Source organism: Condylura cristata, unplaced genomic scaffold (genome assembly GCF_000260355.1).
Source record: "Condylura cristata isolate star-nosed mole 26May11 unplaced genomic scaffold, ConCri1.0 scaffold00026, whole genome shotgun sequence".
Taxonomy (NCBI): domain Eukaryota; kingdom Metazoa; phylum Chordata; class Mammalia; order Eulipotyphla; family Talpidae; genus Condylura; species Condylura cristata.
In genome coordinates, this window is record NW_004567127.1 from 2,252,440 (window position 1) to 2,270,645 (window position 18,206).

At 42.6% G+C, this 18,206-nt stretch overlaps 1 protein-coding gene across 1 annotated transcript; it reads left to right on the forward strand.

Moving 5' to 3' along the window:
• The first annotated feature begins 2,891 nt into the window (after positions 1-2,891).
• Positions 2,892-17,635, forward strand: SEC22B (SEC22 vesicle trafficking protein homolog B (S. cerevisiae)). The gene is made up of 5 exons (XM_004689589.2): positions 2,892-3,096; positions 8,086-8,195; positions 9,304-9,464; positions 10,231-10,377; positions 13,545-17,635. The coding sequence occupies exons 1-5, from the start codon at positions 3,022-3,024 to the stop codon at positions 13,697-13,699; spliced, it is 648 nt and encodes a 215-aa protein (XP_004689646.1). The 5' UTR covers positions 2,892-3,021; the 3' UTR covers positions 13,700-17,635.
• The last annotated feature ends 571 nt before the right edge of the window (positions 17,636-18,206 follow it).

Below are 18,206 nucleotides of genomic sequence, written 5' to 3' on the forward strand. Positions count from 1 at the left end.
AGGTGCTCAGTGACCTCAGAAGAATACTGCCCACTCCCTGTGAAAGTGATGTCAAGATTACCTAGTGTGTGCGAGAGAAAAAAAGGGAAGCGATGCAAGTATGAATATTGTGTTCCAAGTCTAGGGTGATTCTGCAGTCTTCCTACTTCCCACCCACCAATGTCGATTCTGCATTCCTCTATTAGTTAATTTTGGGGAGGTGTAAAGAAACTGAACAAAAAGGGGAGGTTATATAAAGAAACAATGATGTTTCATAGACTCAGTGGGCAGAGAGCTAGGGTGAGGAGCTGGTAAGAAGTTGGGACTCTTACATCAAGTGTGCGTCTCTGCTCCGTGGAACAGTTCTCTCAGTTAAGACACTTATATCCTACTGACACTGTTACAGCGTCAGAGGCTGAATGACCATCATTTGAGATTGTGGCAAGCGTGTCCTTATAAAGTGGGACGTTACCGCAATTTAATTCCATAGGCTTTTATAAAAGTAAGATGTCATGATTTCACCAGAGTAGAGGCCTGTATACACAAGGATCGCTTTCCATTTCATGTTTGTTGTTGCTTTTTCTGCATTCCAGTCCTTTAACTTTTGTGCAGAGTCTGTTACTGGATCTTACTGTGTCTTCTTCCCAAAAGTCTCTCAAGAGATAGTACTATATTCTCCTTCTAACCACAAAGCGGTACAGAAAGTAACAAAAGTGTGGGCTTTAAAATTATAGTTAAGGGCCTTCCCTGGTGGTACAACTGGTTAAAGTGCAGCACTGTAAAGATAATCACAACTGCTTCAACACATGTTCAATCCCTGGTAAGGAAGGTGACCCAAAGATTGCAGCAGACCTCTCCTGTCTCCCTGCTGCTCCCCTCAGCAGTGCATTTCATCAGTCTGCCTGTTCTGCTCCCCACTCTGTCTCTGGTGAATCCTCTTACCACCCCTGCACCTCTGGCCTGTACCCCAGTTCTGTATGCATAAATAAATAAATCTTTAAAAAAAACACAAAATATATAGTTAAGAAAGAGCTGCATCAAGATTAAGAACACAAGCTTGTAGTGTAACCTGAGCTCAAATCCTGTTCCCAGCACTACTAGCTGTGTGATATTGGGAAAAGATCACATTCCGAGGCTTTTATCCAACTACAAAGGGAAGCTTAATATTAAAAAGCCACATGACATTGTTTGGCTTAATAGCTAGTATCCATAAAACACTGAGAAGTGTGAAACACCAATTGTAAGCACTTAATAAAATTAGTATAACAATAAATTCAGTGTATGACTTCTTTTTTAGTTTACAAAACCTCTGGACTTATATTTTCTCATCTAATACTCATGAAAATTCTGAGATGCAGATAATACCCTGAGCTAGGTGAAGGCCAGGTGTTGAACGGGGTCCCTAGATTAACTCTGGGGAAAGTTGCACCAGAGCTCCCCTTTCAGCAGCAAGCAGTGAGTTTCTCCATGAGACAGAGTGTTAGTTATGTCCAAAAGGACAGGCTTAGTATAAACACTGGGGACACTTGCAGAGGCACAAACAGGCAGAAAAAGCTGCTCCTGAAAGGAATAAATTTGTGAAGAGAAACACCTGCACGGTGAGGCAGGCAGGAGGCTGCTGTCCCTTGCCAGTGCCGAGACTGCCCGGAGATAGAGTCTTCTTCTCTTTGGGACAAGTTTATTCCTTTGTGGAGTTGCTAACTCCCTTAACCTGATTATTTCTAGAGTGTGAGTAGGGTGATTCCTTAAAATGGCCCTCAAGCTCCATATCCGACCTCTGCTCTGCACCTCTGATACACTACAGCACTCTGATACTTGCTACAGCAGTTGCTGCCTAAGGATTTCTCATTCTATAGCTGGTTTGGCCACTATGTTTATCACTTGCATACCCTCCCCCAACCCCAACCTCCAGCTTTTGACCTTGTGTGAGCCACGTTTCTTGCCTTGTGATGCCTTCTTTCCAAATACTCCACTCTTTACCTCCAACAATAGGAACACCAAAAATAGAGAGGTGTGAACACTTCCTCAGGTGGAATCGTTTACAAGTCACGAATAGGGGGTGCATGCTCAGTCACTGGAAGTTCTAGCAAGGCTGCCCCGCTACCTAGCATGAAAGACAGCACAGCGATCCCAGCTTTGGAAAGAAAGAGTGTGCACCTAAGTGATTGCTAGGTCCTGTATTTGGTCATTTAGTTATATATGATACTTTTTTTTTTTAATTTGCTTAAGATTACAGTGTCGGTCCTCCCTGGTGGCACAATGGGTTAAAGCACCGCTCGGCAAGCTAGCCACAGCTGCTTCAGTGTGAGTTGGATCCCCTGCCCTGGAAGTGATCCATATGGTGCCGCAGACCTCTCCTGTCTCATCCACTGCTCCCCTCAGCAATGGACTTAATTGATCTGCCTGTTCTGCTCCCCACCCTGTCTCCGGCGACTCCTCTCACTGCCTCTGTACCTCTCTGGTCTGTACCCTGCTTCTGTATGCAAAAACAACACTTCTTTTTAAAAAACCGAAACTGTTCAAGGGATACAGCAATAAATGAAGAAAAAAATCCTCCAAACCTCTACCTAGAAATATACGAATATAGAAAATATTATTTATAATATAAAGAAAATAGGAAAATCAAATATGAAAATACATATCCTGATTTTTTCCACACTCCTTTCATCTAAGTATTTACTAGGTCCTGCCTTCGTTCCCAAGAAAATTCAGTTTCTGGGCCACACCCGTACCAGGACTAACGCTTATACAGCCGAAGTCGGAATCCAGGAGAGTGGGCGGGGTCCTGGAAGTTTCTGAAAACCGAGGAGAGATCGCGGAACTACCGAGCCGTCAGTTGTAGTTCTCGGTGGGAAGCTAATTCTGGGGACCGGTAGTGGAAACCTTTGGCGCTCACTTCCGGCCACCTCAGCGGGAAGCGGAGACGCAGACAGCAGGATCTCGGGCGGTGAGGTGGTGGTGTAACTGTAGTCGCCGCGGAAGACCCCGGACGACGCCTGCGGCCACTGGGGACCAGTGTTTGGGTCCCTGTCGCCTGTGAAGATGGTGTTGCTCACGATGATCGCCCGGGTGGCGGACGGGCTGCCGCTGGCCGCCTCGATGCAGGAGGACGAGCAGGTGAGCTGCTGCCACATCCCGCGACCCCGGGTCCCTGGCAACGCGCTTTGCGCTCGGCACCAGGGACCCATCCCTAGGACGAGGCAGATCGTCCGACCTTCCAGGCTCCCAGAAGTGCCCTTTTCTCGTTTGGTAGTGGAGAGACTACCTGTAAGGAGAAATTTGTCCTGCCGCCGGGGGTAGATTTTTGCGTTACGTTTCTCATTAGGAATAGCTTCGGCTGCTCGAGGTCACCCGGTGTTCTTTCATCCTAGGGAATTTGTTTAAAACTGGATTTCAAATTTTGTGCTGATGACAAGACTGCCGACTGGCAAGTCCCGCAAAAATCGGTTTCTAAGTTCTCCAGCCCTTTTCACACCGGGTAGCATCTGATCCTTGACCTGGCTTGCTGACATCCTTTGAATGTGGGCGAGGTAATATTGCCACATAGAGGCAACTGCTTGAAGATCAGTACAATACCTTCGTTTCAGGTTCTTTCCAGTTCCCACATCCTCGAGTATGCCTTACTACATTTCTGCTGTTGGAATTAGAACCCCTGTGTGAATATCCCTATAATTTTACCTTTACTATTTTTCTTTGTTTTTCAATAAATTGAGTTTCTTGGCAGGCAAGCCACAGATCTTAATCATAGTGATCCCACAGCTTTCCCACTAGTGGTGTCATGTTAGTGGGTGTTCAAAAATGCGTTGATTTAAAAACTGCAGCAGCAATTTGAGGTAGCTTGAAAAGAAGCAGCTTTGTGCCTTAGAATCAGGAAGGGAGATTTTTAGAAACAAGTTTCTATAGCAAGGGTCTTAGAAGAAAGGACGCTGAGAATGAGGGTTCATTTTATTTTACAGTCTCATACAGCATATCTAGTTACTTTAAAAAAAAAAGTCCTTAAGATTTAAGAAGATTCTAGTAACAAATAATTTGCCTATCTTTTCTTGGACTTTTCGTTCGTATATTTATGCAAAAAAGAAGTACAGCAAACTGCCAAGCATAGTAGTAAGGCTGGTATTTAGAGGACACATTCCTACCTTCTTGTTGCTTCCAGTTTTGTGGAAAAGCCAGGTAACTGGCCAGCAATTACAACATAACTGCTATGGAGAGGAAGAAGAGCCCACCGTTGAAGAAGGCAGAGTTACCTACCTTGGTTTTGGGAGATCAGGAAGGTCTTTCCAGAAGAAATGGCGTCTAACTTGACTGTAGGGTCTAGAAGCAAGGAAAGCTTCTGTTCAATAATGTTCTTTTATAGGTTTAATGTAGTAATGTTTGCCTTCACTTTTAGAATAGTAATACAATTAGGAAGCCACAGGTCCTGCCAAGTGAAATATTTTTTATTCATTTCACAAAAACAAAGTCTTATCATTTGTGAAAAATATAGCTGGCCCTGATTTTTCAACTGTGAAATGTTTTTCTTGTGCTGTTTATGGAGAATCTTCTAGGATCACTCTGCAGAAGGAGTGAAGTATGTGGAAATGAATTCAGAAACATAATGGAAATGGCATGGGGGAAGACTCTCTGAAGGATATGTAGTTTGACCAAAAAAATAGTTTTTAGGGAGAGAGGGGATCTAGTCAATTCCCCACTGTAAAGCTGAGTCCCAATTTGAGCAGAGAATACAAGTGGATTTGAAAGTCGACTTAATATTAGGGCCATATTCCCTCCCTTGATACTTTATTGAAACATCTGCGTATATATTGTGTGTTTCTAAATTTAATTCTAGGTTAGGTATTGGCTTACCAAGATAGGTTGCATGGAAAGGAAAGAAATTTTACACAAAAATTTTTGTGGTTATAATTCATAGTGATATACTTTAGGAATTTTTTTTTCTAGATAACACTATAAGCTTTTAATATCTGCAAAATGTGAATCCTAGACTCTTACTATTATAATAGTATACAGAGCATTTGCCAGGTGCCTACTGTATACTTGACACTGTGCTGCACTTATCGAGCACATTCATTCATTCAGTTTTCACACAACTGTGTTAGGATAGATATGATGATTATTCCCATTTATAGATATAGAAGCTCTGAGGCTTAGAGAAGATAGGTCAGTTGCATAATAGGTTAACTAATAAATCAGAAGATAGGTCAGCTAATAAATAGCATAACTGAGATTTTCATCAGGGTTTCTTAACTTTGGCCTTGGTGACATTTTGGGGTGATCATTCTTTGTGGTGGAAAACTGGCCTGTATGTGGAAAGGTGTCTGGCTGCAACATGGCCTCTACAGTTCTGCACTGCCCTCGCAGCCTCCAGCTGTAATATAGTAATCAGAAGTATTTCCAGACATTGCAAAATGCCCCTGGGGTAGTGTGGGGCACAGAAATCACCCCTTGTTGAGAATCACTGATTTTTAACCATTGTCTGACACTAGACTAGAGCCTTAGTGCTTGACTGCTACACTTTACTGCTTTGTTCTAAGAATTTTTAATATCTATTTACTTCGTAGGAGTCCAGACAGAACTAAAGAAATGGTTATTTCCACCAAGTAGTTTCATAGTTAAGTACCTTAATTGTCAAGGGCAAATAATTTAACATATTTACACTGATAATAGATATTTAGGTGGCTATTGATAAAAAGACAAAATGTCTTCTTATTGGAAATGAACAGTTATTCAAATAAAAGTAAAGACATTCACGAGAGTGTCTGAGTCTGTTTAGGCCGTGCTTATCTAGAAATGTGGGCTCAGGGCAAGCAGCGAGGTGAACCTTTCAAACCCAGGTTCGTTAACTCATACTTTTTCTTCCTTTCCACTATGTCTCACCTTCAGGTGTTTGCAGTTTCATTTATCTTTCCCTTCTGTGTCAAAATGAACAGAATGCTCCCTTACCTTCCATTTTATTCCGGCTCTGTGGACTTGAAGGTGTTGACTACAGCCAAGTAAGCATCAGGGAGCTCCAGGAAGCTAGCCTTGTGCAATGAGCAGCTGCACGCCCCACTCAGCGAGGGTTGATTCTCCACCTTCCTGTGATTGCTCTCGGAGGGAGATGGTTGGTTCGTGGTGCACTGGCCTTTGAACAGCTGAGTTCAACAGGGATTGAAAAGCGATAAGAGCTTAGCTGAACATGCTTGTAAAAATATTTGCTACAGCCAGTTCAACGTTCTTGGGTGACCGCTATGAAGAGTGTTGTAATGGTGTGGGGTGTCAGCACCCTGTGCCTGCACAGATCCAGATCCTGACTGTGCTGTTGGGGGGCCTCAGATTAGTGCCAGAGTTTGTTAGTTCCAGAATTTGTCTAGAAATTCATCGTCTTTATTAGGTTACTCACAGATACCTTTCCATACACTGTATGCAGAGTTCATCAAGTCTGTTCCAGATGAAGTAGGAAAGAGAATTAGGCCATCTAATTTAATTTTTTTTTTTTTAGGTAGACTGACTGTCTCTGGGCCCTTCATGCCTTTAATCTTAAAAGCAAACTGAGGGTCTGTGGCTCTGTTGTTTTGTGAGATCTAGACCGGGGCTGCTACCTGGTTGTGCAAACATTTCCTATGAATTAGATTTACTAATAAATAATAAATTTAGATGTGTAAATATAAATAATAAATATCTAATAATAAATAGGGTATCACTAATAGGTGGATCTACTACTGTCATTATAAGACTGAAACTAACATAGTGATGTCAGTTATATCTCAGTAAATAGTTAACTTTAAAAAATAAAAGAGTGACCTGCAGGTTCTCCTCATGATTTTTTTCTTATGCTGAAATTTCTGTTCATTTTTATTATAGTTTAGAACCCTGTACTTGTACATTTGCTTAGCTGCAAAGGTAGGTTTTATCATTGCTTTCTCATTTTTTACTGTTAGTTCAGTGGTTCTCTATTTAAAGGATCTTAAAATTAGGCCTCAGATCCAGTTTTTGGGAAAATCTGGAATTAACTTCGCTATTTAAATAGTTGTTGAGCATCTGTCAAAGAGAAACAGTGTTTATCCTTCAATCCAAAATAAGATAAAACCTTTCCCAGCTCAGGGCAAAGGTGGTTTTCCCCTAATCTTGTGAATAAGTAGAGTGTGCGTGCTTTCTGTTACTCATACACTTCTCCCCTTTGAATCTAGTAGGTTAGTGACACTGCTGTCCTCCCTAGTAGGCTTTTTCTCTTAAAAAAAAAAAAAAAAAAAAAGGTAAACTAACTTAGGAAAATTTAGCTGTAATTCTAGCGTCCAAATCTTATTGTTTTCTTTTTTGGATGCGTTTATCTCTTGCTTTCTGAACATTTGCTCTTCGAACTTGGGGACCAAGTGTATTTGTTCAGTAAAGGATAGCTGGCTTTCCAACCTTTACTTTATGTTCTTTTCATGCACTTGTAGTTACGATGCTCAGATACTCTGTAGTCATGGTGCACACGTTTAGTTTTGCTTGAATGCTTAATATTCTAGCACTTTGTGGAAAAGTTTACTGGCTGTTCCAGTACAAAAGTCAAGATTCATCGTGTTGCCGTTCCCAGGGTTTTCCTCCGAGTACTACACATTCTGTACAGTTCTGTGTCAGTGGCCAAGTGAGACGGGCCTGACGTGGTAATGGAAGGAAGCACACTGGATTGACGTAGTCCACCTCTGCTGCTTAGCAAATGACTAGTGTGATTTTTTTTTAAATTCCTGGGTGCATGTTTGAACTGTTCCCTCCCTCCCTCGATCTTTCTCTTTTCCCTCCCTCTCTCTCTCTCTCTCTCTCTGTCTCCTCTTCCCCTCCCCTTTTCCTTCTTTCTTCCCTCCCTCTCTGCCACTATCCCATGTGTCCCCGTTCCCTCACCCTCCCTCTTAACCCCAGAGCCCTCAGCACGTTTACTGATGTCCATTTGGCCTTTGAAAGTTTTATGTGATCTGACTAATGTGATTTTCTTGAACGAGGAGTTTGCTCTAGAGTTAGCCATTTTTCTTGTCAATGTGAATCTTAGTCCTATAAATGATCCTATTCACATAGTATCCTTTGATGCTTCCTACTAATTGATACAACTTTTTTTGGTGGAAAATTCTTAAATGAAGGTGTCTTTTTTTTCAGTCTGGCCGGGACCTCCAGCAGTACCAGAGTCAGGCCAAGCAACTCTTCCGAAAGTTGAACGAACAGTCCCCTACCAGGTGCACCTTGGAAGCTGGTGCCATGACGTTTCAGTGAGTATAACCTGATTTCTTCGTGATCGCCAGTAAATATGAGCCATACCTACAAAGAATGGTAATAGTTTCCACCACAGTCCCGTGGTGGTGGAAGGTCCATAGGGATTGCAGCCGAGATGGGGAAGTGCACAGAGTGAACAGTGCTGTAAAAAAGTAAATTAATTAAAAAAAGAGAGAATGGTAACAATTTTGTAAAGTAAGGATAACTTTAAATATGTAGTCTTTCCATGGAAGCAACTTCCCGGCTGTCATCAGCTAAACTAAAGTCTTGGTTGTTCAGTCACATCGCACCGATGGGTTAGCCTGCAGACCTGCGCCAGTGAATGGTGTGTTCATCACACCGATGCAGGTAACATTTCTTTCTCAGGAATGTGGTTTTATTTTATAGGTACCAAGGAACCCCTAGGAATAAAACTGGAGGCTTAGAAAATGATCTGAGGCGAGGAGACTGGTTAACTCCGATTCCCAAGCAAGAGTCAGGGCAGCATAATGACAACAACGATAGCAAAGTGGCAGCAGCTGTTATTATTTTATCTATTTAATTTAAAGTTCCTGAGAGAGGCGAGAACAGACCCTGAGCATAGGCCTGTGCAGTCCGCGGGTGCGTCGGATGCAGAGAAAGGACCTGGATGGAGCCCTCCCGCCCTGCCAAGGAGGGAGCACGTTCCCGAGGCTGCTGTTTCATAGAAATTTTGTGGCAATCTTCCAACTTTTAAGGAGCCACCATGACTTCCAGTCCCACTGTTTTTCTTACAGCCAAAAGGAGTTTAAAATTGTGTGTGCTGGTTTATCAAACAAAATCAAAGGGTAGATGGAAGGTTGTTAAGAAAAAGTCTTAGGTTTGAAGATATTTTTGTTGAAGAATTACGTGTGAATAAACAATCGTGATAAATATGTCTAAGTAGCCTTTTTGAGTATCTTTGGATAGGAAGATGTGTGCTTTCTGATTCCATGGATTTATGGTTTGGAATTGACTTTTGCATTGTGTGTTAACCTGAAAGAACATAGTCTAGACTATATTTTTAAAATCAGTAAGGCACCGAGAGTCTGCTTCGAACTGTTGAACAATCGCTACGCTACTAACGTTTCCACTCTTTGTCTTTAGCTACATCATCGAGCAGGGGGTATGCTACTTGGTTTTGTGTGAAGCTGCCTTCCCCAAGAAGCTGGCATTTGCTTACCTGGAAGACCTGCACTCAGAGTTTGATGAGCAACACGGGAAGAAGGTGCCCACAGTGTCGAGACCCTACTCCTTTATAGAGTTTGGTAGGTTTTGCACCTCAGTCACCAGAGCCAACCATACAGAGAAGCTGTTCCCTACCCTGGGAAACATCTTTTCTGATGTTTGCTTACTAAAGTTTGGCTTGCTCCTTTTCCCATTCTGTATGTAGCCTTTTGATCTTTTGAATAAATTGAGGCTTCCTCCTCACCCGTAGTCCTCTTTGGTTTTACTTGCTATCCTTTGCCATCCTGTTATTTTGTTTGATTCTCCGCTAGGTCATGAACATCAAGAACTGTGCTGAAGATCTCCTCAGCAGGCATGTAGTGGTTGAGCTGAGTTAGTCTCGACACGCACAAACACAGAGTATCAGAAAATGCTGGGGCGGTAATTCTCAGCCTCTGCTGGTAGCTGCTCTTTTGCCCCGTCAGGCCATAGTGATGCTAGATTGTTGCCAGTGTGCTCTTCAGGAAACGGGTCAAGTAATGAAATCTGTTTTCAAATTCGGGCTGGAAATTCCCACGTTGGGAAAACTTTAACGGGCCTCAATTTCTCTCAGGTATTTCTGGTTTGAAGGTGTGCAGGAAGCAGGTGTTTCTGCCTGCCAAGTTGAAGATGTGCTAGGGCGTTTCTCCTGAATGGTCATCTGCACACGTATTTACCATTTACAGATGAAGAGCTCAAAATTCTAATTTTTTACTCAAGAGCTTGATTAAACATGTGGACTTGTCGAACCAGAACTAAACGTAGGACTTCCTATTCCCGACTTTGATGAACACGAAAGGCTTGTTCATGGCTACTTTCTCCTTGTAGACACCTACATCCAGAAAACCAAGAAGCTCTACATTGACAGTCGTGCTCGGAGAAACCTTGGCTCCATTAACACTGAGCTGCAGGACGTGCAGAGGATCATGGTGGCCAACATCGAGGAGGTGCTGCAGCGGGGAGAAGCCCTCTCAGGTAGCTGAAAACGGGGCTGAGGAGTGGTCTCCTGTGGGCAGGGGTAGTGTCTGTGGCCACACGGTTCGCTTTTGTGTGCTGGGACAGTATGGTCTCTCATTCACTAGAAGCAGTTACTACTTCCAAGCTATTTATAGGATTTGGTAAATATTTACAGAAATGAAAAGAAGAAAGAGGAAATGACAAAAATTTATGGCAGTGGCTTCCTGCGTAGCTCCTGAGTGAGACTTCACTGATGAGCTGTGGGATGTTTTTAGCACATAATGAGGAGTGTGTGTGCTTACGTGCCTAGTTTATCTTGAAAAATTTATCTACCTACTATTTTAATGTTCCATGTGGGGCACGTGCTTTAAAGCGGGGGCATTTAATTGCTTCATATCCGTTGTATGTTTCTTTCATTTCTCACGGTAATGCTCACAGGAATACTTAATGAGTCTTGGATTTGGATGTGTTACATACTCACGAATAAATGCGCTTTCTTTTAGTGTGATCTTCATTTAGTTGTCCTTGCGTACAATTTTAACATCCAATTTGAATGAGACTAAATTTTTAGCATAAGAGGCTGACAATTTCTACCTGGGATAAAGTAGACTAGTTCAGGTATTTTTCTCAAGTTCAAAATTTGTATACTGCTCGGCTTATCAGAAGTGCGAACAGCTTCTGGGGCTTTGCTGGTTGCTGTACAGCTGCTCTCTAACAGAAAGGGAGGCCAGGTATTCCCCTAGCTCAGTTCGGCTGGTTGTGAAGTCGAGCCAAGCTGCAGAGCAGTAATAATGTGAGGGAGGCGGTGTTGGGGGGCGTTTGCTCGAGGTGGGCAGTAAGCTGGCGGCTTCACGTGCGTTTTCACTCTGCAGCACGGTCCCTGTGATAAGGGTGATATACTAGCATTTCAGCTGTAGAAACGGAGGCTCAGAAAAGGTAAGTAGCTCCTGAAAGTCAGACTGCAAGTGCCTTGCAGAATTTGTTCTGGAATCCTTTTCCATCTTCTGCGTGTAATACTTTTAAACAGACTTAGACAGAAGAGTTGTAAAGACATAGAATGAAGTAGCTGATGTGAACAGAAAGTATTTTTGGATTTAGGTGGACTGGGAGGGGTGAAGGGTGGAATTTTTTTTTTTTTTTAAAAAATTAATTTACTTATGGATACAGAACTGGGGTACAGGCCAGAGGTACAGAGGTGGCAAGAGGCTTCACCAGAGACAGAGTGGGGAGCAGAACAAGCAGATCGACGAAGTACACTGCTGAGGGGAGCAGCGGGCGGGTCAGGAGAGGTCTGCCACACCATGTGGTCTCCTCCAGGGCAGGCGGGAATCGAACTCATGCGGAAGTGGCTTTGGCTTCTCAGTATTGTGCTTTAACCCGCTGTGCCACCAGGGAGGGCCCTGAAGGGTGGAATTTTAAGAGGAAGAAAGAGCACATCTGAGCAGAGGACAGTGACAAGCTCAGCCTGCTCCAGGCAGCGTTTCCTTTCTCTTTAAGCTTCATAGTAAGAATCGATTTTTGCATCTTTCTAATTTCTAAAGTTTTGGAACTAGTCTGCTTTACATCTGAGATGCAAGGAGAGTTCATATGGGTTCTTTCAGCAAGATCAAATCATGCTTTGTTTTTTGCTCCTTACGTATGATTGTTTTTAAACCTTGGGTTTTATCTTTCTGTTCAAAGTTGTCACAATAACAACTATAAATTCCACAGAGGCAGGGCTAGCCATGCTGTTTTCATTATCGTTGTATCTTCTCACACTTCGCATGGTGCCTAGAGCATAAATATTTGCTAAACAACTTCTTTAAGCAATAGCTTTATCTTTTATATTTTAGAGTGTTCCTGTGTAGAGGAATTTTCTTACTGTTACTTGTTTTATATGCCCTAATAATTGTTTCTCTGCCCAGGTATTCTCCACAAGTTTAGATTCATTCAGCAAATACTTACCAAGCACTTAGAATTAACTATATCCAGGTCCTGTTCTAAGCCTGGAGAGATGGAGCAATAAGCATAGTAGTTAAAAACCTCTGCCCTGTAGAATATGCCCTTTAGTAGACTGGCTAGAGTCTATCTCTCCCCCCACCCCAGTAAGAATGCATATTTATGTGACGGTGTTTTTCTTGCAGGACAAGTTGCCAATTAGAAGTGGCTGTCATGCCTGTGTTATTAAGTAATACCACATTTCTCAATCAAAACCAGTCTTTGTTAAGCAACATCAACTATTCCAAAAGCATTTTGCAGGGAAGAAAGAACATTCAGATGCAAAATAGTTGTCAAATATTTAAAGAAATGGGAAGTGTGATCAGAATTCATTAATGTCAAACTCTAGTTTGTTTTTATCATTTAAATTACCCGATATTTTAGTCCTGTTGAGCTTGTGTCTACCTGGCTACTTCTCTAAGTGGGCCGTTAACAATTATTAAAGGATCGCAATACTACAAATTCCTTATAAAAACATAAAACTTTGTTAGAAGATATTGAAAAGCTGAATTTAGTAGATATTGGTGGTTTCATGCACCTGTGGTTGTATTTCAGTTACAGTACAGCTTTTGTGTCTGTAAAAGTAGTATTTCTAATAGCTTTACTTTCATAATAACCTGTACTGTGGAAAACCTTGGAAATTTAGCAGTAGTCACCAGAGAGATAGCTTAATAGTCAGTGTATGAGAGAATGTAGTTTAGACCCTGCAAAGCTTAAGATGATGGTTGATGTCAGCTGACACGTGTCAAGGTTTGCCACGTCCAAGCAGCACCCACACTCCCAGGCCTTCTGGTACGCCAAGATGTGAAATATTTGAACATGCGTTCCACATACGCCAAACCGTGTGGGTGCCATTGTTCCCCAGTAAAATGGGGTAGTGGGAGAAACTGGGCCTTAGAGCGACAGATGGGTTGACTGGCACCACATGATGGGTGCAGCTGAAATTTGAACCAGTCTGGGACCAGAGCTATGCTCCTAACCACCTCACTGTAGAGCCTCAGGAATTTGCACGGTTTGATCTGGGGGTTTTCCAGTGCCTGTGGCTGCTTCAGGATCTCGAGCTGTCGGATTATGGACCTAATCCTTGAAACAAACGATTTGAACTGTTTGACAAAGTGCCACTCATTTTGATCGTTTCTGTGTCTTAATATATTTGATACGATTCTTCCTGGGATTAAGTAATGTTTTTCTTTTTCCTTTTTTGACAGCGTTGGATTCCAAGGCTAACAATTTGTCCAGCCTGTCCAAGAAGTACCGCCAGGATGCGAAATACTTGAACATGCGGTCCACATACGCCAAACTTGCGGCCGTGGCGGTGTTTTTCATCATGTTAATAGTGTATGTGCGGTTCTGGTGGCTGTGAGTCATGAGTCCAGTCACTGGCAAGGGAGAGCCTAGAGCCTGGCAAGTGTGTTTTCAGGAAGCTGAGCTCACAGAGATGTGTGTTAGAACCCAAGTGGAACTTCTGCCTCTAAAGACCTTGCAAGAAAAGACCCTGGAAGTGAAAGGTTACACCTCATTTCATGATGCTTAACCCTAAGTAGGAAGTCTCTTTTGGGGGCAGAGGCTTTCTCTGGGTGCTAAGCCATATAGTTAGGGAACAGTAGATTGATTTTGTTTTGTTTTTCCCCTCCCAGTGTTTTACATTTTAAAGCAGCACTGACTGGGGCATTCTCAGTCTCTCATGGAGCCATGGGTGAGATTTAGCTTAAACAGCATGTTTAAGTGACGTTCTGAAATTCGTCAGAGAAGGCAGTGCCCTGGGAAGGTTTTTGAGTCTAGCTAATCAACATTCCTTTTGTTGGGGACACTTGTGATTTTCAGTAACCTGAGTCCTTTGCTGGCCTTTCAGGCAAGACTCCAGTATGTGAAGGTTAATTGCTGTGCCGCCAAGGCCCTGTCTGTGGGCCCCTGTAGGAAGCTGACCTTTATTGTGTTCCTTTTTAACTATTTTGCTTATTGCACAACTGCTTTAGGGGTAAACGAACCGTATTAAGATGCCTTGAAATGATATTACAGCACTCCTTGATTCAGAAACGAAATGTTCTTTGTCATTTACTCCTTAAAATACTTCAATTAGTTTGGGACAGTCTTAATTTTACTTTCCAGCAGGTGGCTTACATTCGAGTGAGAGTGAGTGTGGCATGCAGACAGCCGGAGGCCCCAGGCCTAGTCAGAACGGCCCGGCTCACCGGAACCACTCGGCCTGCCCCTTCCTTGCTTTCTCCACTACAGTTCCCCCCACTGTTTTCCTCCTTCCACAGTTTGCTGATATTTAAATTATTCTACCATATCCCATAAGCATCCTCTCAGGATCAATTTCACAATGGCAAATGTTCAGCTATGTAGTTAAATTAAAATGTTTGCTGAGCAGCTGTTCTGCTCTGTACATTTACCTGAGGAAGCCCCTAGAGCACCTCATACCTGCTTCAATAGGCTCAGCTTGTCTGAGAATGTTCTAGAAGTAGATAATTCATTTTCAGTGGTTCGTACTAACAAATCAAAAGCACCTATGCTTTCCCCACTTTTTTGCTCAGGGACGATGGGGGACTTTTACTTTCTGAGGTAGGATTTTTTTAATGGGGAGAATAGGCCTTTCAAATATCATCACAAGGGTCTACAGTATAACCTTTATCTCTTATACACACTGCAGATAACTTCTTTAAATTGTGCAGGATAAAGAGCCAACTTCTTACTTGTCAATATCTTTGAAAAGAACTGTAGCCAGTAAACAATTTTATAACTCTAAGGGATATCAAAGTTACTGTCCTGATGGAGAAAATAAATCCTATTTCCTAACTAACAAGGCAACAGGAAATGCTTATTTTATTCCTGATAACTTACAGAACTAGCATAAAAAGTTTTTTCTTTCCATTTGGACCTACATTTGCCAGATGGAGTTTTATGCACGAAACATGAAGTTACATTTTATAGCAAATGCGTCCCTAGAGACTGGCCCCTCAGTAATGATGTCAGCAATGCGAGCCCTGAAGGGCTGAGAAGCCCGTGGTGCCACCGTCGGTGCGCCTGCAGGACTGGAGAGTGGCAGTTCATGGGCGAGAGCTGCAGCTGCAGCCAGATGGTCAGCAGTGAAATAAATACTTCTAGAATGTTCCCGTCAGTGTGAAGTTTTGTTATCTAGTTATTTATGTATAGTGTCCTTAGTAGGTACATTTCTGTTCAAATTCAATGGGTTAATTTTAAAAATGAGAGGTAGGGGTGAGGAACAAAGGAACAAGAAGTGTTTTAAAATTACAGCATAGGAAATGAGAGGCCAGGATTGGCATACGGTTCCTGCACCTGTTCTTTGGTGGGGCAGTAGAGAGACCTGACTAGGTGAAACATATTAGGGCTCAAACAGGGACCTGAAAGAGCACAGCAGAGGGGCGGGCGCGCGAGGAAGGCGTAGCTGACTTGGGGAAGGATGGTAAGAGAAGAAGGAAAGCGGGTAGTCGACGGTTAACTGAGTTGGGCAGAGTCCTGAGGGAGAGTCAGGCATGTTTGGGGTTAACTTCTTGGGTAGCTGTAGACCTGGGGGCGAGCAGGACTGGTTTTCTGTCATAAGGATTTGCCCACCATGCTGCCGGGTTTAGCACTCCACCAGCAGTCTGGCAGGAGATGGCATCCTATCAGTGATCTTCCTGGCCGTAGTGAAAACAGAGCGATGTGTTTGGAAGTAGGGAGAGGAAACCGGGAAGCTGTCAAGCTGGAATGAGACATAAGGAGACAGATGTTATGCAATTTTCAAGAAAGGCTTCTCCCAGATGCCAAATAGTAACTGGCACATAATGGTTTCTGTAACTTACGCTTGCGCAGAAGTAAGAACGGTTCACGCCATGAGTGAAGAGCCTTTACAGAGGACACTACTCTCGGGCACAGAGTTTAGTAACTTGGAAAGTGATACAAGCTAAGATTTAAAAGTGATACAAGCTAAGATTTGAAGTTCAGCAGTTTGGTTTCAGAGCCTGCTTTTCTGCACTACGCTAGTTGATCAAGAAGTCAAACAAAATAGGTATTAAGAAATGTATTTTGAATACAACAGTCGGGTTTAAGCATAGAAGCAGAAGTAATTCCAGAGAAGTACAAAGTCACTGTGGTGGATTGAAGACTGAGTGACAAAGAAGGAGATGTGGAAGTTCTGTTACAAGTAGCTTTTCATAAAATGCTTTAAGAAATACCACAAATGTTAAAATGTAGCAGTATAGCATGATTCTTAAGCTTTTTGGGAAACCTTTGAAAATCTGAGTGAAGGATTTATTCCCTTTATCCCAGGAAAGATGTTCACATGTACGTGTTAGTCCTGTATCACACGTTATGTCTGTGTATTTAAGAACTCCACAAAGCCTGTCCTGACCTGGTGGTCCATGGCACCCCTCCCACCCCCCTCAGTGAAGAACTCCAGATATGTAGATGTGGAACTCAAAGGTGAGTACCTGGAGGCCTTGAAAACTGTCCAGCCATGGCAGATTAAAGGATCCTGCATTTTGGACTAAGTAACAAGTGTGGAGGAAATACGTTATTGAAAAAAGAATTGTCATTTTCCTCTGGGGTATTCAGGGATCTGTATCCCAGTTCCTCAAAGTCACATTTTAGGATCCTAAACTTTATATTTTCTGTTTTTATCAGTAGGAAGTCTTCCAGAAGCAAGTGATGAACACAAATAGATAATCATTTCTGCACACACATTAAAAATAAACCGATTAGAAAAAAATCTCCCTTCCCATCTTACTGGGAGTTTTATGACTAAGCTCTTGAAGGCTGGGTGGCCACATAATTAAGACTCTTGGTTAGTGTATTTCACAGAACAAAGAACCCCACTAGGTTATCTTTTCAGGCAGCTCAGCAAAAATGCAAAGAGCCGTGGTTGGAAAAGTTATAAATGCTGCACTTCCAGTAATAGCGCATTTACAGCGGGACCAACTGACTTGTACTGTAAATGTCCCCCAAGAAGCTCATTGCATGAGAGGGTAGCAAATTGAATCTCGGATGTGTTCTTGCTCATTACTGTCAAGCAGGATTGAACTAAGTCAAAACTATCTTTAGCTGTTTAATCATTGGATTCTAATAAAGTTGATTTCAAGTGCTATACCTGAATTCTCATTTTAGATTAGCAAAATTGTTAGGAGTTTGACCTCCACGTGATTTCATTTTACTGTTCAGCTCCTTTTCATTTTCTGTCACGTCTCCCTCGTTTACTTTTTTTTTAAGAGTTTCGAGTCTCAGATTCTTTTCCATAGAAGAAGTGGGGTACAGGCCAGCGGTGCAAGGGGTGAGAGGGTTCACCGAGACAGAGCCCGAAACAGAACAGGCAGATCCACTGAACACACAGCTGAGGGGAGCAGCAGGGAGACGGGAGAGTCTGTGCGCCCCGTGGGTCACTCGCCGGCGGGGAGCAGACTCAGGCTGTGGCTGTGCTAGAGCTGAGACTCAGCCGCTAGGCCAGCAGGGACTGCCCCACCCACTTGTTTACTTCTTTATATATTTTTGCTCTTGAATCCTTGAGTGCCTCTTATCCAAGGTTTGTAGTACATCATTTCCCTTGTGCTGCTTTTTCATTTGATTTCAGTCATGTTCTACACGTGATTCACAAAAGGTTTAGCATAGTGATCTGTAAATTTCCCCCTTTTTTTGTTGCTTTTTTACCTTTACCTCTTGTTCTTGCCCTCCCTCACGTTTTTTTATCCCTTTAATTTTACCTCTTTATCTTTCTAGCTTTGTTTTAGTGAGAATGTCAAAAGCAACTTTTATACTCAATGTATTTTCAGACCTCAATTTACCTTTTGATGATTCTAGACTATTCTCTCTCTAACCAATGCAGTTACGCTCCCACTTTCAGGAACCTGTGTAAAATGGACACGTTGCAAGGATTC